The following is a 27276-nucleotide window of genomic DNA, read 5'->3' on the forward strand; positions in this document are numbered from 1 at the left end:
TAACCAGTGGCGCTGTTTAGGCGAAGTGCACGTAAAAATACAGCGTTACAAGTGATCGACCCCGGCCAAGCTTACCTTGTACCGGCTCCCGGGAGGTGTAGTTTATGTCAAGCCCGGGGAAAGTGTCATTTCTTCGGCGTGCAGAGAAGAAGGAGCGTTGTCTCTCGGTTTGGGAGAAGTCCTCTTGTGGCGAATCTGCCGTCCGCCGCTGCAGCTGTACTACTTTGTTTCGTAAGAGTGTGACTGCGCATGCCCCGCCCTTTCCGAACCCAGCCGTGACGTTCGCGGTCAGGTCTGAGACGTAGAAACCACAACGGCGGTGATGTAAGGCGGCGAAGACGGCGTGTCAACGTACAAAACGCGATATTTCCGCGAACATGTTGAATTCACACTTTCAAAAGCGTGAATTAGAGCGTTATGGTGTTTTTTTAAACCCGGCAAATGCGCACGCGTAGACGTAGAAATCAACTTGTGGAATAGTTGAACAATAATGCGTTGTTAAATTTAAACATACGCAGCGTTGCACTTAACGTGAACTTGTTTTCATCGTTTACTGAATAAATACCGCGATTTCTTCTAAAAATCCCCGTGCTCACGCGACTTAAACCGTAGAACATGCTTTTATCCGACGCGCCGTTAACGCAGCGGCAGCCGGATCTGTCAAACGTGAACGACGACGTGGTGCAGACGCGGCGCTCTGATTGGTCCGAGCCCGGTCACGTGTACGGTGTTGGGTCACGTTTAACGGGCATGGAGGGGGCGGGGTCTGCTCACACTGCGGGCGGTGGACGATGTCGTAGCCATGGCAACGTGAGCGGGGCAAAACAACACGCCCGGCTCCTTTTCTCTGGGCCATGTTAAAGAAGACGTTTGTGGCGTTTGCGTCGCCTTTCGTATCCAAATTTAGTTTTATTTTGTTGAAGGATAAAACAGGCTAAATCATCGTAGCATAAAGAGCTAAATTGTCACATGTTCAAGCCAGGTCTGGTTATTATAAGATAGGATAAGAAAAGCCTTTATTTGTCCCGCAATGGGGAAATTCTACTGTTGCAACACAAAGTAGGTACAGAAGTAAATAATTGAAAGAGCAGATAACTTATAAAAAAAGTTATCTGCTCTTATACTCTTAATACAAAGTAGAAAATAATAATAACAATGCTGACACTCTTATTTACAGCTGTTATATGGACTGTGGAGAATATTGCACCAAACAGCATTGCACATGAGTATGACAGTATTGCACGTGATTATGAAGATGAAGATGAGGCTATTATGGGCAAAACCAAATATAAACGAGGACTTAAGTATAATAAACCACCAACCCGATCATCAAACTAGCAAACAGTAAGCTACTAAACCAATCTGTGTCAAAAACAATAATAAAATGCGATAAAACATTGGCATTTTAAGTAGGTAAAGGGTTATGTTAAATAGTGTGGACTACATATTTCATAATTAAAAAGGGGGTTTGTAGAAAAAAGTAGGTTGATAGTTTTGGCTTGTTTTATTCAAATTATAAGTCAAAACAAGCTCTGCACAGAGGAATTCAGATTTTAAATGCATTTCTTTGTTAAATATGGTAAACCAGGTCAGCTGATTGACACTAAATTGAGCATATTAAGATCAAAAGTTGTAATATAATCTTATAATAAAGGACTTTTAATCTTCATATTAATGCCTAAGATGTTTGTTCAATATTTACACATCCCAGTTAATATTGAAGTCTTGTTGTATTTTAATTTGTCTCATCAATACATTGCCGTACACTTGGGCCTCATCTTCATGTACCTTAAATTAGGCCAACATAACAGTATGCTAATGAGCAGATTGTTGGTGGTGATGGCGCTGTCGTTCACGTACAGCCGTTTGAGAGGAACAAAAATACATTGTGGGTCAAGAAATCTAGTCTCCCGAACCCGATAAACGTAGAGCATGGTCCCGACATCGGCCGTTTGCTTTAGTTTTGCAGATGTGACCTTTAGCAGTCGCCTGGTACACAATCTAACCCTGGCATCGCCGCGGGTGCCGGGGCCGTGCCAGAAGAAACCGTCCTGGCGTCACGGCTGTGCTCTGACATATCGAATGAGGTGCAGAATACAACGACTCTCTGCCATCGATCTGTTATTTATATCCATCCAGATGTCTTTTTCTACCATCTGTTATAGTATCATCTTATAATGCATTTAAACATTAACGATAAATGCACATACCTGGCTGCGCCTTTATAGTTGTGTGTGACCCCTCGGCCGCCGGGCAGCACAACAAACAGATCAATCTTATAAAGAAGTCCAGATTTAGCAAACACCTACTTTCTATCCACAGTCCCCGGGCAGGTGCAGACAAGACTGCTTTACCATTAGTATAAGATTCAGCACATACTGACGCAAACATTCAAATATTTACAACTGCTGTACGATGTGAGAATGTGAGCAATGGTAGAGAACAGTTACATGCAGCAGCTTCAGACCGTTAGGGAGCGTGTTCCACCGTCTGATGGGTTTAAAGAAGAACGCGGCTTCAGACCGTTAGGGAGCGTGTTCCACTGTTTGGGGTGAGGTTGGGTAGTCTTGCAGTGTCCTTTATCATTCTAAATAATGTAATAAAATATAATAATTTAGCTTTTTTTCGGTTACTCAAAGACGCTTCACATTGCATTATTCATTCACAACATTAAATTGGACATTTGCAATTAGATCTATGGACTAAATTGGACGTTCATGATGGTTTTTATGTGCCTTAATTTTCTTTCCTTTAGACGTCAACTGGTTTTGAGTTACTGAAGGTCTCTTAGTTGTTTTGTATTTTTAAATCTGGAGAAAAAAACAAACATCCAAAGAACTTCAAAAATTCTCACACTTACGTATACATTTTTTAGTTCTTAAGATTATTTTGTGACCCGAGTAATCACGACCGTGGATCAACAGAAGAATATTGCCGTGAGCGCTTTCTGAACGAGTTTCCCTCTTGTTTCTGTGCCTCTCCTTCTCCAGATGGACGTAAAACCCCGACATGAGCAGTCCACGCCGACTCTTTTCAGCCCCTTCGTTCAGAGCGACATCCGACCGCCTGCTCGCCCGACGTCACCCGCACCGAGCAGGTTCCAGTTGTGCCAATTCGCCACTGAGTAATGCCGTTTATCGCCCAGAAACGTCTAATTGTATCTGTTACATGTTGCATTGGAAAGCGTCGGAGCCGGAAGTCGCTCATACTGATATAATAGCTCGATGTGTGGGGAAGGTTGGATTTGCTTCTGGTTTAGCCTTTGCCACATCAAAATTGGGACTAAACTATTGATCTGTTATATTATCGGACTAAACCTGGGACTATAGCAGGACTTCACTCGACCAGAACCAAATCAGCTCTACATCAAGACTAAACTGGGCTCAATTTAAGACAAATTTGGGCTGAAAGTGAATTAAAATACTCACAACCAATTGATTATTGAGATTTCGTGAACTAATTTAGTGTTCAAATGATTGTTTTCTGGTACAAACATGTGCCAAAGCCGCACAACAAATTGCAATCGACTCAAAATTGCTGTTTGAGTTGGTGAAATTATAAAATTATAAAGGGTTTTTACTTTACTTTTTACACTAAAATTGGAAATATTCTCTTATTGTGACCTAAATAACAAACATTTTGATGTTACACAGACCTTATACGATTGTTCCAAGCCTCAAAAAGGTGAGGTGGCTCGACAAAACCTCCTCAAATGCATCATTTCTGAATGATTCTGTGTCTAATTACTCTGATTTTGCATTTCTCCAAAACAAACATGTTATTATCTTCCGCCTCTGCTGTTTCCAGAACCTATATACAAAAAGTAACTGTCTTGAGCAATTTATCGGGGCTATTGTGAATGGAATTGAATTTTTCTAAGCTGCCCCAGTTTGCCCTGTCTGTGTGCGTCAGATGTGCCTTTAGTTTTTTCATTTTATTGTTATGGTAGATGGACGACCTTCAACCAAATATCGCTGTTTAAAACAAACTAGAGCAGTGGTTCTCAAACTTATCACGAAAAGTGCCACCTTAGAAAATATCTGGCTTTCCAATTGCCACCGGATCTATACCAGGTCTAAAACAGGACCATTTTCAGGTCTAAATTATGGCTAAACCAGGTCTAAAACAGGACCATTTTCAGGTCTAAATTATGGCTAAACCAGGTCTAAAACAGGACCATTTTCAGGTCTAAATTATGGCTAAACCAGGTCTAAAACAGGACCATTTTCAGGTCTAAATTATGACTAAACCAGGTCTAAAACAAGACCATTTTCAGGTCTAAATTATGGCTAAACCAGGTCTAAAACAGGACCATTTTCAGGTCTAAATTATGGCTAAACCAGGTCTAAAACAGGACCATTTTCAGGTCTAAATTATGGCTAAACCAGGTCTAAAACAGGACCATTTTCAGGTCTAAATTATGACTAAACCAGGTCTAAAACAAGACCATTTTCAGGTCTAAATTATGGCTAAACCAGGTCTAAAACAGGACCATTTTCAGGTCTAAATTATGACTAAACCAGGTCTAAAACAGGACCATTTTCAGGTCTAAATTATGGCTAAACCAGGTCTAAAACAGGACCATTTTCAGGTCTAAATTATGGATAAACCAGGTCTAAAACAGGACCATTTTCAGGTCTAAATTATGACTAAACCAGGTCTAAAACAGGACCATTTTCAGGTCTAAATTATGGCTAAACCAGGTCTAAACCAGGTCTAAACCAGGACTAAACCAGGACTAAACCAGGACTAAACCAGTACTAAACCAGGTCTAAACCAGGTCTAAACCAGGACTAAACCAGGACTAAACCAGGACTAAACCAGGACTAAACCAGTACTAAACCAGGTCTAAACCAGGTCTAAACCAGGACTAAACCAGGTCTAAACCAGGTCTAAACCAGGACTAAACCAGTACTAAACCAGGTCTAAACCGTTTACAAAACGGTGGACATTTCCTCTCGAATTTATTTAATGCATTTTAAACTGTGTTCTTTTAAGGCAAAACAAATAGTTCACGAGACATATAAAATATAAAAACATAGTATATGGTTTAATTATGGTATCAGTAATAAAAAGTATAGCATTAAAATAAATATATATCTTTTAAGTCTGTGGCATTGAGTTATTGTTCCATAAATGAAAGATGTAAGAGTATTTTTAGAGATTCAAATATTTATCGTGTATACCTTTACTTTGTGTTTGTGGGAATATTTTGTGATTTTCTTGTAGTAGGATAAGATCTGAGAGAGTTGACTGAGTGAATGAAAACTATCTAATTATAAATACTAATTAAAGAACTAAAGCTTCATTCTACTTTTAATTTAAGTCAGCTCATGTCCTTAAATAATATTGTGCATTTAGAAAACGGTTTACTTCAGAGTTACAGTGTTGCGACATAAAATAGTTTCAATACTATAATTTATTTTGACATTCTTCAAGGGTAACAGCTGAAACAGGGAGAACAAGCAAATTTCAAAAGTTGCAACATTAATTAAAAAAAAACAACAAGACTGGCAAAGATCCATTTAGTGGGTTTATTTTATATTAAACAATTTTTAAAAATACATTTTTGTGTGTAATCCTTTTGTCCAGTGATGGGTTTAAACGGTGGGCTGGACGTCTCTGAACTGCAGGAAGTGATGTAACGAAGCAGGAACAGGAAGTCGCTCCAAGATTGTAGTTTTCATCAATGAAGCCGAGCCCAAAACTGTCCTGAGGCTCAACCGGCATAGGTGGAACAGACTGGGGGTGGAGTCTGAGGGAGGGGAGAGAGGGGGGAGGGGAGGGAGGGAGGGAGAGGGAGGGAGGGAGGAGGGAGGGAGGGGAGGGAGGAGGGGAGAGAGAAGGAGGGGGAGGGAGGGGGGTGGAGAGAGGCAAAAGGGAGAGAGATCGAAAGAGGCAAGTGAAATGATGAAACAGTTTTAAGTGTTAGTTTTGTCACATTCACAGTTCTGTTTTGGTACCGAAGAGAGCGAGAGGTTTCCAGGTTTTGTCGGTCCGTCTCTGGTCCAGGACGAGTCTCAGAGGACGACTGAGGCTGGACCAGTCCAAGTACTGGAGCAGGAGGTTCAGGACGGGACCAGGGGCTTCAGAGCACCTGGCCAGAACACACAGGAGGAGGGACAGGAGTGAGATGAGAGTGAGACAGGACTGAGACGGCGAAGGGAGTGAGATGGAAGCAAGACAGGAGCGAGACAGGAGTGGGGCAGGAGTGAGACGGGAGCAAGACAGGAGCGAGACAGGAGAAGGGAGTGAGACGGAGAAGGGAGTGAGACGGGAGCGAGGCAGGAGCGAGGCAGGAGAAGGGAGTGAGACGGGAGAAGGGAGTAAGACGAGAGCGAGACGGGAGCGAGTCGGGAGTGAGACGGGAGTGAGACGGGAGTGAGATGGGAGCAAGACAGGAGCGAGACAGGCGTGGGGCAGGAGTGAGACGGAGAAGGGAGTGAGACGGGAGAAGGGAGTAAGACGAGAGCGAGACGGGAGCGAGTCGGGAGTGAGACGGGAGTGAGACGGGAGTGAGATGGGAGCGGGACAGGAGAAAGGAGTGAGACGAGAGCGAGACAGGAGCGAGTCGGGAGTGAGACGGGAGTGAGACGGGAGCAAGACAGGAGCGAGACAGGCGTGGGGCAGGAGTGAGACGGAGAAGGGAGTGAGACGGGAGAAGGGAGTAAGACGAGAGCGAGACGGGAGCGAGTCGGGAGTGAGACGGGAGTGAGATGGGAGCAAGACAGGAGCGGGACAGGAGAAAGGAGTGAGACGAGAGCGAGACAGGAGCGAGTCGGGAGTGAGACGGGAGCAAGACAGGAGCGAGACAGGCGTGGGGCAGGAGTGAGACGGAGAAGGGAGTGAGACGGGAGCGAGACGGGAGTGAGACAGTGCAGGTCTTACATCCTGTGGTTCTTCAGGGCGTTGGGCTCCAGTCCAGCCTTAAGCAGCAACGGCATCCAGACCAAACTAGTCTGTGTGTGATTCAGGGCCTCCTCCACCAGATCCTCCACCTCCTGCACAGACAAGTCCTTCCCGGAGCCAAGACCTGGACCGAGAACAGGACCAGGACTGGGTGAAGGTCCAGGGATGGTCCTAAAGTCCAGGACCAGCTGGAGAAGGTCCGGTCGGTCCGCTTTCAAAACCAGAGCCCAGGTTTCTCTGAGGACTGTGGCTCCGGCCGACAAGAGGATCTGCACTGTGTCAAGGCTGAAAGAACAGTTACCATGGAAACAGGACTAACAGGGACTAAACCCGGTCTAAACCCGGTCTAAACCCGGTCTAAACTCTAGACTGGGGCTGAACCAAGCCTGAACCAGGACCAAAGATGACTAATTTTGGACTGAGCTACAATATAATCTAGACTAAAGTGGGTAAAAATTGGACTAAAGTGAGATAAGCCAGGACTAAATGAGGACTTCACCAGGACCAGATCTGCACAGGACTAAATCTGGACTGAACCGGTACATCAAGACTGAGCTAGAAATAAATCATATAAAATGAAAATTGGAGATTCAAAAGTCAAAACTAAGATTTAACTTGGACCTAAAAGGACCTCAAACTTTGGAAATCTGGACTAAAGGACCACTAAAGGTGACGACAGCCAGGAATAGACCGGGGCCAAACCGGGGCCAGATCGGGACTAGACCGGGACTCAACCGGGACTCGACCGGGACTAAAGCAGGACTAGACCGGGACTAAAGCAGGACTAGACCGGGACTAAAGCAGGACTAGACCGGGACTGGCACCGGACCCGGCCTGAGCGTGGACTCTTACCCTCTGCGCCTGTCGCTCAGAGCCAGAGAAAGCGCCAGCCTGAGCGGAGACTTCAGCCCGATCAGATCCTCACACTCCTGAGCGTCGGGAGCGAAGCCCTCGCTCAGGAGCAGCCGCAGGGCCTCCTGCTGGTCGCTCTGCACGCACAGGTACAGCGGGCTCACCTGTCCGGGGGCGTGGCCTACCGAGCGGTCAGTGAGCGGGATCAGCTTCTGCAGGATCCTGAAACAGACGGAGGAACGGCTAAACCAATGAGGCGTTGGTCACGTTTGACGCCCTTTTTCAGATTCATTTTTTAGGTTAATTTGAAGTTATTTGTCTTTTCGTGGGTCGACATTCCCTGGACACAAAGATGGACTCTACGACGGAAACTGCAGTGTTTTTCAACCCTTTTCACAGATAAACAGACATTTCTACGCCGGAATGTCAAAATTGTCGCTCGTTTTGTGCTATAAAGACCTCGGCGACACGTTCCGCGTCCCGTAATTTACCGCGTGTGTCCGAACTGTGCGGCGGCGTGCACGGGCAGCTGGTTCCACTCGGCGCTGCGGCTCAGGTTCGGGTCGGCGCCGCGGGCGAGGAGCTCCGAGACGCAGCGCTCGTGCCCCTCCTGGGACGCGATGAGGAGAGGGGAGGCGCCGTCCGAGGCCAGGGAGTCCACGCTGGCTCCTGCGCATGAGACGAGAAGGTGAAGAACCCTGACCCCTCCGTGACCCCTCCGTGACCCCTCTGCGACCCCTCCGCGCCCCCTGACCTGCGGCGGCGAGGGTCCGGAGGCAGCTGAAGCGTCCGTACTGAGCGGCCACGAACAGGGGAGTGACGCCGTGATCGTCCACGGACTCCAGGTGAGAGACGGCGCTCAACAACGACACGATCTCGCCGTGACCCTGAGGAGGAAACGGGACGTGACGCCGGGGCAGCCGTGGCTACGATCGCGTGGATACGTCCCCATGACGACCGGGCGGAGACATTTGTGAGGCTCGGAGAACTCTGACCTTGTAAACCGCCTGGTGCAGACACGTCCAGCAGGAGGCGGTGTGGCTCCGGTTCACCTCAGCTCCTTTGAGAAGCAGCAACGCCACGATCTCTGTGTGGCCCCGGTCTACAGCTGCAAGAACCAGGAATACACCGGGAATACACCAGGACTAGACCAGGACTAGACCAGGACTAGACCAGGACTAGACCAGGACTAGACCAGGACTAGACCAGGACTGGACCAGGACTTACCTGTGTAGAGGGGGCAGGAGAGGTCGTTGTTTTGCAGGTTCATGTTAGCTTTGTTCTTCAGCAGGATTTTAACCACAGACAGTCGTCCATTTTGAGCCGCTAGAAACACGGGCGTCTCTCCTTCATGAGTCTGAGAGTTCACAAAAGTATGGAGATCCAGAGACGAGGCCGCTAGACGACAAAACACAGGACAGTGCTTTTAAAGGGTCTATTCATCAGGAAGTTGAGATAAAGGCCATTTTGCTGCTGTTTATTAGTAATTAATCTGTATAATAATAATAATCTTCACCTGCGGCTCGGAGGATCTCCCTGACGCAGCCCTTGTGCCCTTGAGCCGCGGCTTCATGGAGACAGGTCCAGCCGCGATTGTCCTTCACGTCCAAACTGAGACCGGACCGAACCAGATCCCGGACCCGGTCCAAAGACCCGGACCGAGCCGCCGCCGAGACACTGCCCACAGAGTCACTGTAGACCTCAGAGAAGTCCATGCTGAGAGAGAAATAAGAAGACAGGGATTAAAGCGGGACCTGGACCTGGACCTGGACCTGGACCTGGACCTGGACCTGGACCTGGACCTGGACCTGGACTAGGCCTGGGCCTGCACTGGACTGGACCTGGACTGGACCTGGACTGGACCTGGACTGGACCTGGACCTGGACTGGACCTGGAATTGGACCTGGAATTGGACCTGGATTGGACCTGGACATGGACATGGACATGGACTTAGACCCGGACCTGGACTGGACCTGGACTGGACCTGTCACATTTGCCACTTCACCAGAAAAAGTCTGTTGTTGTTTTTCTGATAAAGTTCACACTTGAAACTTCCCTTTTCTCTAAACCTGGTTTAAGACTCTTCAGTGGTCGAGTCTGTGGAACATGGAGCCTTTTCAAACACATTTTTATTATTTTTTGACATTTAGATTGAAATATGTCACTGTCTTTGTGATAAAAGGTTTTAGAGTCCAGACAAACAAAATGTGCGACGATTATTTAATATAGTTAAGCGCAAAAACAAAACAAACACACTAAACCAGGTCTAAACCAGGACTAAACCAGGTCTAAACCAGGACTAAACCAGGACTAAACCAGGACTAAACCAGGACTAAACCAGGACTAAACCAGGACTAAACCAGGTCTAAACCAGGACTAAACCAGGTCTAAACCAGGACTAAACCAGGACTAAACCAGGACTAAACCAGGTCTATACCAGGACTAAACCAGGTCTAAACCAGGTCTAAACCAGGTCCAAACCAGGTCCAAACCAGGTCCAAACCAAGTCTAAACAAAGTCTAAACCAGGTCTAAACCAGGTCTAAACCAGGTCTAAACCAGGTCCAAACCAGGTCCAAACCAAGTCCAAACCAAGTCTAAACCAAGTCTAAACCAGGTCTAAACCAGGTCTAAACCAGGTCCAAACCAGGTCCAAACCAGGTCCAAACCAGGTCCAAACCAGGTCCAAACCAAGTCCAAACCAAGTCCAAACCAAGTCTAAACCAAGTCTAAACAAAGTCTAAACCAGGTCTAAACCAGGTCTAAACCAGGTCTAAACCAGGTCTAAACCAGGTCTAAACCAGGTCTAAACCAGGTCCAAACCAGGTCCAAACCAAGTCCAAACCAAGTCTAAACCAAGTCTAAACAAAGTCTAAACCAGGTCTAAACCAGGTCTAAACCAGGTCTAAACCAGGTCCAAACCAGGTCTAAACCAGGTCTAAACCAGGTCTAAACCAGGTCTAAACCAGGTCTAAACCAGGTCCAAACCAGGTCCAAACCAGGTCCAAACCAAGTCCAAACCAAGTCTAAACCAAGTCTAAACCAGGTCTAAACCAGGTCTAAACCAGGTCTAAACCAGGTCCAAACCAGGTCCAAACCAAGTCCAAACCAAGTCTAAACCAAGTCTAAACAAAGTCTAAACCAGGTCTAAACCAGGTCTAAACCAGGTCCAAACCAGGTCCAAACCAGGTCCAAACCAAGTCCAAACCAAGTCTAAACCAAGTCTAAACAAAGTCTAAACCAGGTCTAAACCAGGTCTAAACCAGGTCCAAACCAGGGGCCTCCAGCTCGGGTCTTCTCGCTCATATGATGAAACTTGCTTCTTATTTATTTTGAGGAAGTGAAACAAAGGAACTGACAAATGTCAAACTTCCGATTAAGAACGAGTTGATTCTGAACCAAAGATGCACCCGAAGCAGATCCTGGTCCTGCTCCTCGTCTCTCTGCACTTCACAGGTGAGAGCACAAACAAACAACCAAGAAGAAGAAGAATCAGAGCTCAAAATGTGTCACAGTCAAATATCAGATCTTTGTGCACTTTTTGGAGTGTTCTCCTTGATGAGAATGTATCATGTCTTTTCTATCGTCTCCACACAAAAAAAGCACAGCAGACAAACCATTTATAATACCACGAGTGTAATCACATTTGTAATAAAACTGTACAATAAAGAGATACAGCTATTTATGATTATATGAACATTTTAGCAGTCGACTAGTCAGAGATTATTTCTGTTGTGTATTATTGATGACTTTTTTGGGATAAATGTCACCGTCTTTGTGATAAAAGGTCTTAAAGTCGGTTTAGTCCAGACAAACAAAATGTACGACTATTATTATTATTTATTATAGTTAAGCACCAGAACAAAGCAAATATAAAACAAGAAGTAAACAATGACAAAACCGAGACAAAACCGGGACAAAATTGAGACTAAACCGGGACAAAAACAAGACTAAACCAAGACCATAATGGGACTAAACCGGGACAAAATTGAGACTGAACAGAGACTAAACCAGGACAAAACCTGGACTAAACCGTGACTAAACCTGGACAAAATCGAGACTGAACAGAGACTAAATCGGGACAAAAGCGGGCTTAAACTAGAAGCCCGAGTCTTCTTTGAACAAGTCTTATTTTGTGTCATTTATATTCCAAACTAGAACTTTTTTAAACCAGGACCAATTATTATTCGTTCAGAATCACTACAAAAGACCAAAGCAGGACTCTAGGTGGGCCATCATATCCAATCTTAGAAGTGTGTTTTAGAGTCTGTTTAGTGCAGTTTAGAAATGTCCAGGCGATTCAGTTAATCGATAATCATAAGAACTGGAAATAATCGCAAGAACTGGCTGTTTTTGTCATTCAGGAAGTTGAACGTCAATAGTAAACTGTGTGTGTTGAAACTCCAGATTGTTGGCACATTGTCACAGTGCGGGAGGGAGAAGACGCCGTTTTGTCCTGCGGGGCGGCGCTCTCCTCGCGCTGTGAGTCTGACTGGGTCTTCCTGGAGGACTCGCGGTCCACTGCTCTGTTCGTCCGCGGACAGAGAGCGCCGGACACGCCGCCGGGGGCGGAGCTGATGGACAACTGCTCAACGGTTTTAAAGAACGTGAGGCGCGAACAGGCCGGCTTCTACAGCTGCAGTACCCCCGAACACAAGCAGGAGGCCTACAGTGTCCTCGCTGTCGTCACTGGTGAGGAGCAGTTTTAAGTCCATCTGAAGCTTCTGCTGATTTGATCATTCTGACTCCGTTTGGTGGGAGGGCATCAGTGGTAAATATTTCTCAGTTTTACTTCCGATAAGGTGCAGTTTGTGAAGAAATGTTCAAAACTAAGAGTTTAAAATGACAGGAAGTGGAGCTGAGTCCCTCTGTGATGTCATCACTGTGCGACACAGAGACAGTTTACACTGACACACTGTTCTGACAGTTTAAACCATTGTTGGACTAAATAAAGGTGTTTTATGGTATTATTGTTTGTCAGATCAGAACTGTTGTGTCATTTATGTGGATTTGGGCTCTTGTTTACACTCTGGTTGCTAGGTAACAGCCCTGGAATCACCTCTACCTCATATCATATTTGCGCTCGTGTCCAACCAGGAAGTACAATTATAAACTTTACACAAACAGGCCAAATGTTGAGTCAAATCTGAAATATATAGGTATGAGTTTTGTATGAACGTGCTGAGAACTCAAAGAACCAGAACCGTTCATCCGTGTGGAGTTTTAATGGCAGAATAAAGTAGTTCTGATGAGGCTCAGGTTTGGGCTCTGCTCTACAGCTGCATCAGGCCGAGACTAAAGAGCCGAACTTCTCTTCAGAACCAGAACTGTAAACCTGTCGGTTCAAACTTCACACACAGCTCCACAGTTCAATCACACGCTGTGGAACATTTCAGACATGACAGAAAGAACATCCCCATTGAGACAAACGAGTGCCAGGCCCAGAAAAGTGACACAGTGCAACTTTAACCCAGAGAAACTGAAGGTTCGAAAGACACATTTCAAAAGGGGAACAATAAATGCCATCTAAGGCCAGTTATTTTATTACTTGGGTTACGGATCCGCCGCACTTAGATTATTGATTTCTACAATATAAATAAAATGAATTATCATTTTTTTTTGCCGACAAGGCAAAATAGCATTAAATGAAATGCATAAAATGAAAAGCGTCAATTCTACCAATGCAAAACACGCTAAATCTACTGTTACACTCACCTGCACGCCACGACCCCCCCCCTCCTCCCGTTTTGCGTGAACCCGGAAGAAAAAATCTATTGAAATTGAAGATCTATTTATATTTCGCCCGCCTGTTCAATATATTTCATTCATAAATCCGTTAACCAAGTAATAAAAAAACTGTGGCCTAACTGTGGAATAGCACATTCCTCACAGGTGTTCGTCCATTAGATCTGAGGTGGGTTCCATATTGTTCCTCTCATGTTTCTGTCCCTCAGTGTCGGAGCACGGCGAAGGGCCCGTGCTCACTCTGAACTGCTCCGTGAGGACAGTGCGCTTCCACAAACCCACGCTGCGATGGCTCATCCACGGAGAAGAAGTGTCCAGAGATCACCCACAGCTCCGGCTCTCTCACTCAGACTCCTCCGTCTCCGTCTCCTTCGACAACGCCACGGCCGAGCTTCGTCGGTCTCTGAGCTGCGAGGCCTCCGACATCGACGGACGACAGGCAGAGGAGAAGCCGACCATCAGAACATGGTCGACCGAAGGTGAACAAGCCAAAAACGACACTTCATTCACCTGCGTTCACGTCAACGCGTCGATAATGTCACCAGCAGACGCTGTTCAAGTGTAAGAGGACCTTCATGTCTTCTACGTGGTCCGCCGCGCAGGGGTTCATGATGCAAAAAACCACTGGTCACACAGAAAAGGCCGACTGGACGCAGGATTCACTCAGCAAACTTCTCCTTCTGCTGTTGTTATTAAGGCTCTAATGAAACCATGTGGTGACTAAAACAATGTCGACTCATTTCCTTGACCAAACGATAACAGCCCTCGATCACCAATTATAGGCAATGAGGAGATCTCGCTTGCATTCATGGCATCTCTGTCGTTTTATTGTCTTGTTCTTCTCAGAGTTGCTGCTGAGACACGTCGTGGTGGGCGCAGCTTTAGCAGTTCTCCTCGTCTGTGTCGGAGCTCTTAACATCTGGACCGGAACCAGGGGTGAGGCAAAAACGGAATCAAATACTCTACAATGTGCTAATGCATTGAAATACACAAACGTAACTGACTTTTGCTTTTTTAGAATGCAAAACCATGAAGAATCCGCAGAGACCGAGCCGCAGAAGCAGAGTATGCTGTGCACATTGTCCTGCTGTGACCGCGGCAATTTCATCATGTCGTGTCTTTTATCCACAGAGGGACGTGGAGAATTCAGACGTTTACAAAGAAATTGGAGATACTTCCATTTGAACATCGAACGAATCTGCTGCCACGCCACAATAAACGCTTTTAATGTCACTTACCGAGCATTACGACTCGTTTTTCAAAGCGTGACTGGTGAAATAATGCTCACATACCGAAATACGCGGCTCAACTGGATGTACGAAGCATAACTTGACGTAAAAGATTGAAAATGTGTGAGATAAAGTGTGATACAAGTAGAAAAATGACATCAACGCGTTGTTTACCTTCTCTGATGTTGCCGCTGTTTCGTCCAAACGACGTCACATCACAACATCCGGTCCATCCGCTGTGCCACTTCCGGTGTTTGGGCCAGTTCTTCTTCTTGGTTTTGTTTTATGGCGAATGGCACTCAGCATTTAGGTGCCTTCGGGACAGTTTAAGTCATGGATCTATTATAATATCGGGTCTGTTGTTTGGGGGCGTTGTCTTGTGCTTTGGACGTGGACACGTGTTTGTGAATCTTGTTCATTGACAATGGCAATAAACCCTTTCTGATTTTCTGGATTTCTGATTACTCGTAATAACTAATGTGAGACGCACACAAAATGTACAGTCACATTTTATATTATTTTGTATTTGAATAATTTCTATTTGCACTTATAAAATGATAAAAATGATAAAATGCAGCTCAGAGCACGATTGATGGTTTTGTTTGCCTCATGTTGATGGCATGCGCCTCCAGGGGGCAGTGTAGTGACACGTCTTCCGCTCTCTTTCACACGATGAAGCAAAACATATTCTGGGGGCACATATATTCTGGGGGCACATATATTCTGGGGGCACATATATTCTGGGGGCACATATATTCTGGGGGCACATATATTCTGGGGGGCACATATATTCTGGGGGTACATATATTCTGGGTCTAATATTCGCGGTCTAAGCTTTGGGAAACGCCCTAAACACCACCTGACCTGAACCAGGAAGTGACCTAGAGGGGGAGGAGCATGAATCTATTATAATATCTGGATAGGGTATGGCTATATAATATAATTAAATTGACGTGTAAAAAACAAATTGCATTAATGATCAAATGTTCTGAAGTAAAAGTGAAGCAGCAGCAGCTTTAGACCATGAGCTGAACGCTGGTGAAGCTCATATTTTAATAGATCCATGAGTGAAAAACGGCTTGATTTTATGATGACGCAGTGACAGCTGCTCTCTCCCCACTTCGTGTTCTGGTCAATTTTTTCCGGTTCAAAATCCTTCAGTTTTCTTAAAACCAGCAGTTTAATATTTCGCTTCATCTTACACTGGGCTCTGCGCGGCTCTTGTAACTCTCTCTGATTGGTCAGCGCAATCACGTGGTACAGAAACTTGGGCCGCACGTTGCTGGAGAGCTAAAGGCTAACTGGCGACATGCGACACTGAGCAGCTCCCATTGACTTGAATGGGCGGCCATCTTGGCTGCTGGGGGCTTGGGGAGGAGCAACAACAAATCAAATCAATTTATTTTTGTAAGGCCCAAAAGGCACTGCACTGACACGTGTTGGCCCAGCGGTTAGAGACACGGGTCAGGGTTGAGGAAATCTTTAGTTCGATCCCCCCTCTTGGGGGATTTAAACTTTTTAAACTCATAGATTGCATGTGACAGGTTAAAAAGCGAGTCACAGATTTAAAATTCGTCATAAGACACTATTTTCACCTTTTAGTTCATTATTGTGGTCAAGGCTGTATTCAGTACAAAAAGAATAAATGCTAAAAATGTATATATGACCTGTTAAAAATGTTTATTTCTATTGGCTGGCGGAAATGTTTGATACGCGCCTGCGCAAAGTTTTCAGTGTTCTTTCCTGAAATAAAACGGAAGAGTAAGGACGTGACCTTCTCTGTCCTTCACTTTCACATTCAAAAAGCAACCACGCACCTCTCCCAAACTGTCGGAGCAGAGGACGCAACATGCACAGTCTAGTCTGTTTACTCACCCTGAAACAAAGTTTTAACCAGACGAAGTAGGGGTTACGGTTAGGGTTAGGGGTTATTATTATGATTTTCTTCATTTATTTCAAAAACAAATTACCATGATGACAATCAATAACAATGTTAGCGTATAACATATGGACCAACACGCCGTGAAAGGAAGTCTAGTTTCTGGTCTCCAGAATCGCGGTAACGATGAAAAGTATTTCACACATATGTTTAGGACTATTAACAGGTGACATGTAACTAAAGTACTCTGGAAAAAGAATTGGCAGGTTTTTGGTCAACTGCATGAGTTACTGAGTCAATTTCTTAACCTTTTTGTCATTTCTATCAATAAAGGCCTGTTTTTGTTCAATTCTGGGGTTCGAACTCAAAACCTGTCGGCCGTGTTTCAGTTCTTTGAGTGATCAGTGATTTGTCAACACATTTTGCGCCACCAACAGGCCGCAACAGGCACATGCACTTTGTGTTGCACTGAAATTTCCCCATTGTGGGACAAATAAAGCCTTATCTTATCTTATTGTATTTGTATTTTATCTTATGCACGCCAAGCTGTTTCTCCCTGTAACTGACGTTTTTCCTTTCCTTATTTTTGTACTTTGTTAATGTCCACCACTGCTAATGGTTTGTCTTTGAGTAGTGATGTGAATAAATCAGTTTGAAAAGAACTGTTTCCATGTCAGAAGTGTCTGTTAAAGCCAACAAACTGCTTCAGTGTTCAAAGTACAACAATGATACAGAGCCATTTAATTACTATTATTTAGACTGTTCAGTCACAAGTTAAATAACTGAGTAAAAAAGAGATAAAAACAAGTAATTAAACTCGAGCAAACATGTAACTTTAACTCTCAGCTGCCTCAACAATACATTTTGTGTCACTGTTACAGTTAATGTCATGGTTTACACTAAACTAAGTGTGTTGTCTCTCTCCAGTTGCAGTGATGGCCGCTGTCACAGTGCTCTGTGGCCACTGCCCAGATGTAGTAGGTTGAAAAAACGCTATATTCAAAAGTTTATATAGAAACAGACACCCCCTCTATTTTTTGTATTTTTGGCTACTGTGTTTTTATTATTTGGGACATCCATCCAGCAGTTGGTGTTCTAAGCGCTCCTGTGGGGATTAGAGCGAGACAATGCGCATGTGCAGCAGAAATGAAGCCTGCGTAAATTCAGCCTGGAAGACCTAACTCCTTCCTACATCAAGGCCTCCATGGAAGGACCCCTCTCCCCAGCGCCATCATCGCACTCAAGCGGGCGTGGCCTGTCCGTCTGTGAGAGTCAGATCCCTCACTTCACCATGGACTCTCCCAGGTTTCTGCGCTTATCCCAAAGAGGTTATGCAGTTTTTCCTGGCCAAAGAAGGAGGGTGAAAGGTCAGGGGGCGTCTGTACCATGGCCTTCGCACCTGCTCCTCATCCACAATCAACGCTCTCAGTGACTCCTCCCCGCTCCAATCAGCACCAGGCGGTGGCATTTAAGCCCTCAGGCAGATGGCTCGGCCGCTCAAACCGTACTGCGACTGATATCATGTCAGATTTCAAATCAGATGACCCTCCGTGTTCCTCTCACGGGGGCCCCGGGTCCTCCCGCGGTCCTCCGGCTTCGGAAGAGCGCATCCACCTGACCCGGTGGAAGAGCTGAGCGTCTCGCCGCGTTCTCTCATTACAAGACTCCTCACTTCTGCTCGAAACGTCCCCTCCACCTGCCGCGCGCCCCGCGGCACGAACCAGGAAATCATCATCAGCCGCTCCGCGCACGCTGCGTGCCGCGGCGCCTCTCCTCCGCATCGAGCGTCGGGACGTCTCCTTCACGTGGCTCCTCCCGCGCCACAGCTGTCTCCACCGGATCACGTGACACCGGGTCCAGCTCCAGAACACGCTCCTGTCCACGTCAGGCTCCAACACGCGGCAGCGCTCTGTCCTCGACTCCAGGGGCCTGTCCCAGGCCCGCCGCTGGCCATACGGGGCCCCCAGGCCGAACGCCCAGCGATCTCCCCAGTCGAAATTAAGTATTTTTTAAATTGTCTTCATCTCGAGAATATTGCTTGAATCACAATCTTAAGCAAGATTTCAAGGTTCCCAACTACGGGTCTCCAACAATCTAACTTTTCGTCTTTTCATTCCTAACATCCTTGTTCCGCCCTCTCACCTCACGCAGGCTGCTCCTGTGGAGCAGATCGAGGCAGCTCCATGCATTGTACATATCGTGCCATTCATTCCTTTAGGGCTTTTATTCAGCTCGCTCCAATCTCATTCATCAGAAGTGTATCTGCTCCTCAGCTTTCCCAAACACTCTGTGGGTTTATTAATAATAAATATATAATCAAACAATAAAATAAATGCGCTGCATGTCTCATACTCATATTCACTAGAAATGGGTCATGTGCCCAGTCCGCAGGCACACCACAATCCCCCGGTCCAAAAGACAACTGTTACGTCGCATCATGTAATATATATTCACGTTTAAAATATCCCACGTTACACCGTGGGCGCATGACGGTGCGGCCAGCTATGTTCAAACTTCCCAAATCTCAGGGCAGCTCCCTTTCTGGAGCACCTTTCTATAGCCGAAAGTACGGGAATTCTAGTCCTGCTACACTCACCGTCGCAAAGCGATCAGCGCAAGCGCCACACAAAAAGGCCCGCGATTCAATTCAAACTGCCTGTCAAGCCGGCTTACTCGCGCATGCGCGTACCAGGAGTTGCAGCACCGGTCCAGCCCCACAGACTGTTCCTTTACTGTCCCTCTGCCCGGAATCTGCTCGCTCCGGGCCCCTATGGTCGTTTTAATGGGCCAAATCTGTTCCTCCAAGGCCATCTTACTTCAGTGTTCATTCCACACTGCGCGACCCGGCTAGCTCGCCCCCTCCCCTCTCGACTCATCTGTTTGGCGACGCGTCGGCCCCACCTCACTTCCGGTCCCGCCTCCTCCACAAGTGGAACGTTTTTTAATTTTTCCATGACAAATCATTCCGTCTCCAACTCCCGGCGCTTTTACACGGTCGCTCCGCCTCCTCTGGTTTGGGAGGTATTAAAACTCTATTATAATCTAAGGCCTACCGCACGTTCTGCCGTCTACCGGCACTCTCAGCCCATGTTCTGCCGTCTACCGGCACTCTCAGCCCATGTTCTGCTGTCTACCGGCACTCTCAGCCCATGTTCTGCCGTCTACCGGCGCTTCCAGGCCTACGCTCCGCCGCCCGCCGGCGCTTCCAGGCCTACGCTCCGCCGCCTACCGGCGCTTCCAGGTCTACGCCCTGCCGCCCGCCGGCGCTTCCAGCTCTGCCGCCTGCCGGCGCTTTCAGGTCTACGCTCTGCCGCCTGCCGGCGCTTTCAGGTCTATGCTCTGCTGCCTGCCGGCGCTTTCAGGTCAACGCCCTGCCGCCTGCCGGCGCTCTCCTGTCCACTCTCTGCCGCCTGCTGGCGCTCTCCTGTCCGCGCTCTCCCGTCCACGCTCTGCCGCCTGCCGGCGCTCTCAGGCCCACGCTCTGCCGTCTACCGGCGCTCGCAGTTCACCTTCTGCCGTCTACCGGCGCTCGCAGTTCACCTTCTGCCGTCTACCGGCGCTCGCAGTTCACCTTCTGCCGTCTACCGGCGCTTGCAGTTCACCTTCTACCGGCGCTTGCAGTTCACCTTCTGCCGTCTACCGGCGCTCGCAGTTCACCTTCTGTCGTCTACCGGCGCTTGCAGTTCACCTTCTACCGGCGCTCGCAGTTCACCTTCTGCCGTCTACCGGCACTGTCAGTCCACGTTCTCCCGTCTGCCCCGGCGCACTGCCCGCGCGCGCTTCGCCGCCTGCCCACTGCCCGCGCGCTTCGCCGCCTGCCCCGGCGCACTGCCCGCGCGCTTCGCCGCCTGCCCCGGCGCACTGCCCGCGCGCTTCGCCGCCTGCCCCGGCGCTTCGCCGCCTGCCCCGGCGTGCATGCTCTGCCGTTCTGCCAGCGCTTTCAGTTCTATATTCTGCCGTTCTTTCCAGGTCTACGCTCTGTCGTCCGCCGGCGCTTTCAGGTCTACGTTCTGCCGGCGCTCTCCAGTCCACGCTCCGCTGTCTGCCGGCACCTCCACTCTCTGTCATCTGCCGCCTCCTTCGTTTTTGGGGGGAATCAGAATTCTATTATAATTTGACTTTCAAGGTAAAGCCCCTGCATCATCACAGCACGCACACGTGGCTCAGGGCATCGGGTAAATTCCCAATCGGGTCAAACCACGGCGCACTTCATTCCCCGCCGTTCCTAACTCCAGAGGCAGCCCCCTGGTTTCGGAAATACCCGAAGGTAACATCGATCCTATGCAATCTGCCCCCTCGTCTCACCTGTGTGTGTGTGTGTGTGTGTGTGTGTGTGTGTGTGTGTGTGTGTGTGTGTGTGTGTGTGTGTGTGTGTGTGTGTGTGTGTGTGTGTGTGTGTGTGTGTGTGTGTGTGTGTGTGTGTGTGTGTGTGTGTGTGTGTGTGTGTGTGTGTGTGTGTGTGTGTGTGTGTGTGTGTGTGTGTGTGTGTGTGTGTGTGTGTGTGTGTGTGTGTGTGTGTGTGTGTGTGTGTGTGTGTGTGTGTGTGTGTGTGTGTGTGTGTGTGTGTGTGTGTGTGTGTGTGTGTGTGTGTGTGTGTGTGTGTGTGTGTGTGTGTGTGTGTGTGTGTGTGTGTGTGTGTGTGTGTGTGTGTGTGTGTGTGTGTGTGTGTGTGTGTGTGTGTGTGTGTGTGTGTGTGTGTGTGTGTGTGTGTGTGTGTGTGTGTGTGTGTGTGTGTGTGTGTGTGTGTGTGTGTGTGTGTGTGTGTGTGTGTGTGTGTGTGTGTGTGTGTGTGTGTGTGTGTGTGTGTGTGTGTGTGTGTGTGTGTGTGTGTGTGTGTGTGTGTGTGTGTGTGTGTGTGTGTGTGTGTGTGTGTGTGTGTGTGTGTGTGTGTGTGTGTGTGTGTGTGTGTGTGTGTGTGTGTGTGTGTGTGTGTGTGTGTGTGTGTGTGTGTGTGTGTGTGTGTGTGTGTGTGTGTGTGTGTGTGTGTGTGTGTGTGTGTGTGTGTGTGTGTGTGTGTGTGTGTGTGTGTGTGTGTGTGTGTGTGTGTGTGTGTGTGTGTGTGTGTGTGTGTGTGTGTGTGTGTGTGTGTGTGTGTGTGTGTGTGTGTGTGTGTGTGTGTGTGTGTGTGTGTGTGTGTGTGTGTGTGTGTGTGTGTGTGTGTGTGTGTGTGTGTGTGTGTGTGTGTGTGTGTGTGTGTGTGTGTGTGTGTGTGTGTGTGTGTGTGTGTGTGTGTGTGTGTGTGTGTGTGTGTGTGTGTGTGTGTGTGTGTGTGTGTGTGTGTGTGTGTGTGTGTGTGTGTGTGTGTGTGTGTGTGTGTGTGTGTGTGTGTGTGTGTGTGTGTGTGTGTGTGTGTGTGTGTGTGTGTGTGTGTGTGTGTGTGTGTGTGTGTGTGTGTGTGTGTGTGTGTGTGTGTGTGTGTGTGTGTGTGTGTGTGTGTGTGTGTGTGTGTGTGTGTGTGTGTGTGTGTGTGTGTGTGTGTGTGTGTGTGTGTGTGTGTGTGTGTGTGTGTGTGTGTGTGTGTGTGTGTGTGTGTGTGTGTGTGTGTGTGTGTGTGTGTGTGTGTGTGTGTGTGTGTGTGTGTGTGTGTGTGTGTGTGTGTGTGTGTGTGTGTGTGTGTGTGTGTGTGTGTGTGTGTGTGTGTGTGTGTGTGTGTGTGTGTGTGTGTGTGTGTGTGTGTGTGTGTGTGTGTGTGTGTGTGTGTGTGTGTGTGTCGTCTTTTGCCAAATATGTGTTTGTTAATTTATTTGTTGTCATTTATAATTGTATTAATTATTGATTGGATGCGATAATTGAAAAGCAGAATTAAACACGCTGTGCATGGAATGACTCTTCTCCCTCATCTGTCCACAGCTATATTCTCCTGGCTACACAGTCTAACTCTTTAGCTGTGTACCATGTTACCCTTAGGGCTGGTGCCGGTAACACAGAGCCCTAAAGTCCTGCTTGGTGTGTCTGGCCTCGTACTGTCAGAGCCACCTGCAGCCCCACCTCACAATCCCTCGTCTGAAGAGGCACCAGCTGATCCAACCTCTGCCCAACTTTGAGGAGCACGGCCGGCTGCTGGAGCTCTTCTGTAGAGAACACTCACACTTCATGTGCATGCAGTGCAAGGCAGAAGACCATAAGGATCATCAGGTAGTGCCCCTGAAAGAGGAAGGTGAGGTGCAGCGGGCCACGCAGAAGGAGCAGATTAAAGAAAGACTTCTGAAGATCGAGGAGATCCGGCACTCAGTAGAACTCAGTCAGATAAATGCAGACACAGAAATACAAGAAGGTCTCAGAGTCTTCAACACTTTGATGGAGTGTGTTCAACAAAGTCTGGACAAGTTCAAACAGAGCATTGTAGAAAAGCACAAGAACGAGGAGGAGGCAGCTCAGCTGATAGAGCAGATCCAGACAGAGATCTCTGCCCTGGAGCAGAGAGGAGCTGAGATGGAGCAGCTCTGGAGCTCTGGAGACCACCTGCAGTTTGTACAAACTTTCACTTCAGTCAAACCTGCTCCACGACTGGACCGAGGAGAGCGTGAGGGTTCCATCATGCACAGGGAGAGCGACCAAAGCTGTGTCTGAGCTGAAGAACACACTTAATACAGAGATAGAGGAGGTTTTGAAGGCTGAAATGGAAAGAGTTTGAGGTGGACGTGTCTCTGGATCCAAACTTAGTTCTGTCTAAAGATCTCAAACAGGTTCATTACAGTGACCAAGAAAATAATCTCCCAGACAATTCTGAGAGATTTTCCAATTTTTTTGTGTTTTAGGAAAACAAACGTTTTCTTCTGGAAAGTTTTATTTTCAGGTTCAGGTCAAAGGAAAGACGAATTGGACATTAGGAGTGGCCGAAGAGTCAGTGGACAGAGAAGACAGAAACCGTCCAACTGCACAGGAAGGATTCTGGTCACTTCATATGGGCAGTGATGAGTATGAAACCAGTGAAGAGCCTCCTGTAGTTTTTCCTGTTCTTCTCCAGAGAAAGTGGGAGTGTTTGTGGATTATGATGAAGGTCTGGTCTCCTATGAAACATGCATTCTTACGTCGCCTCTCCACAGATCTGACTCGTAACATGGTCTGGAGAGCTGGAGGTAGATAGAAGCCATTACATTTTCTGCTGAATGTCTAAATTTACCTGTGATAACAAAAATGGTGTTTGACAGTAAATTTCACTTTTTAAATAATTGAGGGATGAATAACATTTGTATTAGACTATTATTAATGATGATGATTAGCCTGCAGGCCATAGGTATTATTGTGACAGGCCATGTTTACCTGAATTACTGAAATAATAATCATTTTGATGGAACTGCTTGGTTTGTTGATGGCAGCCTCGATTAAGAAAGATGAAGATTGTTAAACTCAAAATCCACTGTATATTTACATGGGTTTATGTAATTAAAGCTTTATTCTTGTTTTAATTTCATAATAAATACAATAAAGCTGGTGGCCGTGACTATATATAGTTACTAAATGATCTTTTGTATTACACCGTATTTAATGTGGTAGATGCATCAAAACACAACTCCAGGTTTGTTTTTAAAGAACACAACCGTCTAACATGGTTCAAATAGTTTTTTGAATGATTATGTGGTGAGTTTTGCATCATATGGAACTCATTAAATATTAAATGAGATCTTTGATAGAAGAAATAATGTAATTTTCTCACAATTGTGACACAATTGTGGTCCAAAGTCTTTGGCCACTTGAGCATCTGCACGGTCTGTCCAGGGTTTTCCAGAGCGAAGGCCTCTGATTCACTCTGTCCTCTCTAAAAACTCCCACACGGAGAAAGAGATCGGAAACGACTCCTGTGCCGCTCCAGAAACGCAAAATAAAGGTGCCTATGACAGATTTGAAGACTCATTGAACTAAAATGCAGCTAAGCTTTGTATATGTTAAATTGTACTTAAAAGATTATAAAATGTTTTTTTGGGTCAGTACTAGATCAGACCCGCGCTGCCTCACGGAAGTCAGAATTGGCTCCAATATGGCGGCCCTCGTGACGGCCCAAAAAGACAATAATTATCAGGCGGCCCTTGATACGCTTCAGACACTGGGTTAGGGACGGGGACAAGAGAGCGGATTTAAAATGATTGCCTGAGCTGCATCAGCCGGACCGGTCATGGTCGCTGCCATATTGGAATTCTGACTTCCGTGAGCCAGCTGGGGTCTGATCTAATGCCAACCGCTTTTTTGTTGTTTATAATTTCACTTCCTGTTTGTAATTGATGACATCACACAAGGAAATTATTCACGTTTATAATGTCAAAAAAGTAGTTAATTTTGTGTAAATTATGCATAAACTTCGAACTAAACGTGGGACTAAACCAATATTTAATCAGACTAAACCAATATTTGACCAGACTAAACCAATATCTGACCAGACTAAACCAATATTTGAGGCTGAACCAGTATAATTTTTTAGGAGAAATTAAAGACAGAAAAGACAAAATACAATCAAACCGTACAAAGTAAAGTGTCTTGCCCAAGGACACAACATAGAGCCATTGCCAGGCTTGAACCTGCAATGAACGAGGACTTAAAGGGCCGTTACTGCCTTTTATTTTGTTAAGTTCAGTCCTTTATTTGTTGTTTGTTGTTGTTGACTCACCTATTTGTAACTCAATGATATTGTCTGTACAATTTAAAAGGCATTTTGCTTGATGAGAATCCAAACAAAGCAACTGCCAAGAACAGACGATTGTAGCCAATCAGAAATGTTCAATGAGAAATGAAGCCTGCGTAAGTTCACCTGGAAGACCTAACCTAAATCTGCGTCGGCCTCCATGGAAAGACCCCTCTCCCCAGCGCCATCATCGCACTCAAGCGGGCGTGGCCTGTCCGTCTGTGAGAGTCAGATCCCTCACTTCACCATGGACTCTCCCAGGTTTCTGCGCTTATCCCAAAGAGGTTATGCAGTTTTTCCCGGCCAAGAAGGATTGGTAAAAGGACAGGGGACGTCCACGTCATGGCCCCTACACCTGCTCCTCATCCCCAATCAACGCTCTCAGTCACTCCTCCCCGCTCCAATCAACGCACAGGCGGCAGCATTTAAGCGCTCAGGCTGATGGCTCAGTCGCTTCAAACCGTATCTGCGACCCACCACCTCCCCTGCTCCTCCTCTGCATCTATTATTCTCTCCACATCCACCACCACCAGTCTCCAGGCTCCGGGGGGAAGGTATCTAATTCAATCAAATCATGGAGTGCCCATGATCGCTACACCTTCCACCGGGGTCTGAGCGCCAAATAAACTTTGCAATAAAGTCCGCTAAAACATCTTTTCTGCTTTGTGTCTGAGTCTCTCCTGGGTGAACTATGTGGAAACAACGGTCTCTGACTCTCCCAGACAGTTGTTTGTGCAAATTAACCTTCTAGTAAGAAGTAAAAGGGTGGACCTAAACAATAACTGAACCCAGATTTATGAATAAACTAAATCAGCACTAAACCAGGCCTAAACAATAACTGAACCCAGATTTATGAATAAACTAAATCAGCACTAAACTAGGCCTAAACAATAACTGAACCCAGATTTATGAATAAACTAAATCAGCACTAAACCAGACCTAAACAATAACTGAACCCAGATTTATGAATAAACTAAATCAGCACTAAACCAGGCCTAAACAATAACTGAACCCAGATTTATGAATAAACTAAATCAGCACTAAACTAGGCCTAAACAATAACTGAACCCAGATTTATGAATAAACTAAATCAGCACTAAACCAGGCCTAAACAATAACTGAACCCATATTTATGAATAAACTAAATCAGCACTAAACCAGGCCTAAACAATAACTGAACCCAGATTTATGAATAAACTAAATCAGCACTAAACTAGGCCTAAACAATAACTGAACCCAGATTTATGAATAAACTAAATCAGCACTAAACCAGGCCTAAACAATAACTGAACCCAGATTTATGAATAAACTAAATCAGCACTAAACTAGGCCTAAACAATAACTGAACCCAGATTTATGAATAAACTAAATCAGCACTAAACCAGGCCTAAACAATAACTGAACCCAGATTTATGAATAAACTAAATCAGCACTAAACCAGGCCTAAACAATAACTGAACCCAGATTTATGAATAAACTAAATCAGCACTAAACTAGGCCTAAACAATAACTGAACCCAGATTTATGAATAAACTAAATCAGCACTAAACCAGGCCTAAACAATAACTGAACCCATATTTATGAATAAACTAAATCAGCACTAAACCAGACCTAAACAATAACTGAACCCAGATTTATGAATAAACTAAATCAGCACTAAACTAGGCCTAAACAATAACTGAACCCAGATTTATGAATAAACTAAATCAGCACTAAACCAGGCCTAAACAATAACTGAACCCAGATTTATGAATAAACTAAATCAGCACTAAACTAGGCCTAAACAATAACTGAACCAGATTTATGAATAAACTAAATCAGCACTAAACTAGGCCTAAACAATAACTGAACCCAGATTTATGAATAAACTAAATCAGCACTAAACCAGGCCTAAACACAGCATAAACCAGGGCTAAGGCATAACCATCATCCTCAGTAGTATCAGTGCAAAACGCAGACATCTTGCAGCATTTCCAAACCTTTGAAGCGCGTCCCGGAGCATGTGCTCTGTCAGGGATCCTTCACATGGAGCGCCACGTGCAGCGC

At 46.3% G+C, this 27276-nt stretch overlaps 2 protein-coding genes across 2 annotated transcripts in view; both read right to left on the minus strand.

Annotated features, from left to right (window-relative positions):
• LOC140362611 (cryptochrome-1-like) overlaps positions 1 to 192 on the minus strand; it is a 39381-nt gene extending 39189 nt beyond the window's left edge. The window contains exon 1 of the mRNA XM_072448702.1: positions 76 to 192. The gene's annotated coding sequence lies outside the window, so the exon portion shown is untranslated. The remainder of the gene's footprint in view (positions 1 to 75) is intronic.
• A 5330-nt stretch (positions 193 to 5522) lies between these two features.
• On the minus strand, positions 5523 to 14977 carry asb3 (ankyrin repeat and SOCS box containing 3). Its single transcript, XM_072448703.1, has 10 exons — positions 14909 to 14977; positions 9278 to 9477; positions 8989 to 9159; positions 8757 to 8869; positions 8516 to 8648; positions 8253 to 8430; positions 7762 to 7983; positions 6889 to 7194; positions 5964 to 6097; positions 5523 to 5755 (listed from the first exon to the last, which is right to left on the minus strand). Exons 2-10 carry the CDS (start codon positions 9474 to 9476, stop codon positions 5601 to 5603), a joined length of 1611 nt encoding a protein of 536 aa, XP_072304804.1. The 5' UTR covers position 9477; positions 14909 to 14977; the 3' UTR covers positions 5523 to 5600.
• Positions 14978 to 27276: the final 12299 nt, after the last annotated feature.

Source organism: Eucyclogobius newberryi, unplaced genomic scaffold (genome assembly GCF_026437365.1).
Source record: "Eucyclogobius newberryi isolate DKJ021-1_F unplaced genomic scaffold, fEucNew1.0.hap1 SCAF_17, whole genome shotgun sequence".
In the NCBI taxonomy this organism is placed as follows: Eukaryota; Metazoa; Chordata; class Actinopteri; order Gobiiformes; family Gobiidae; genus Eucyclogobius; species Eucyclogobius newberryi.

Coding starts and splice junctions, on each gene's coding strand:
- asb3 (XM_072448703.1), bottom strand. CDS start 9,476: ATGGACTTCTCTGAGGTCTACAGTGACTCTGTGGGCAGTGTCTCGGCG. Junction 7,195..7,761: donor CTGAGCGACAGGCGCAGAGG/GTAAGAGTCCAC, acceptor CTGTTCTTTCAG/CCTTGACACAGTGCAGATCC. Junction 6,098..6,888: donor GCCCTGAAGAACCACAGGAT/GTAAGACCTGCA, acceptor TGTTCTGGCCAG/GTGCTCTGAAGCCCCTGGTC.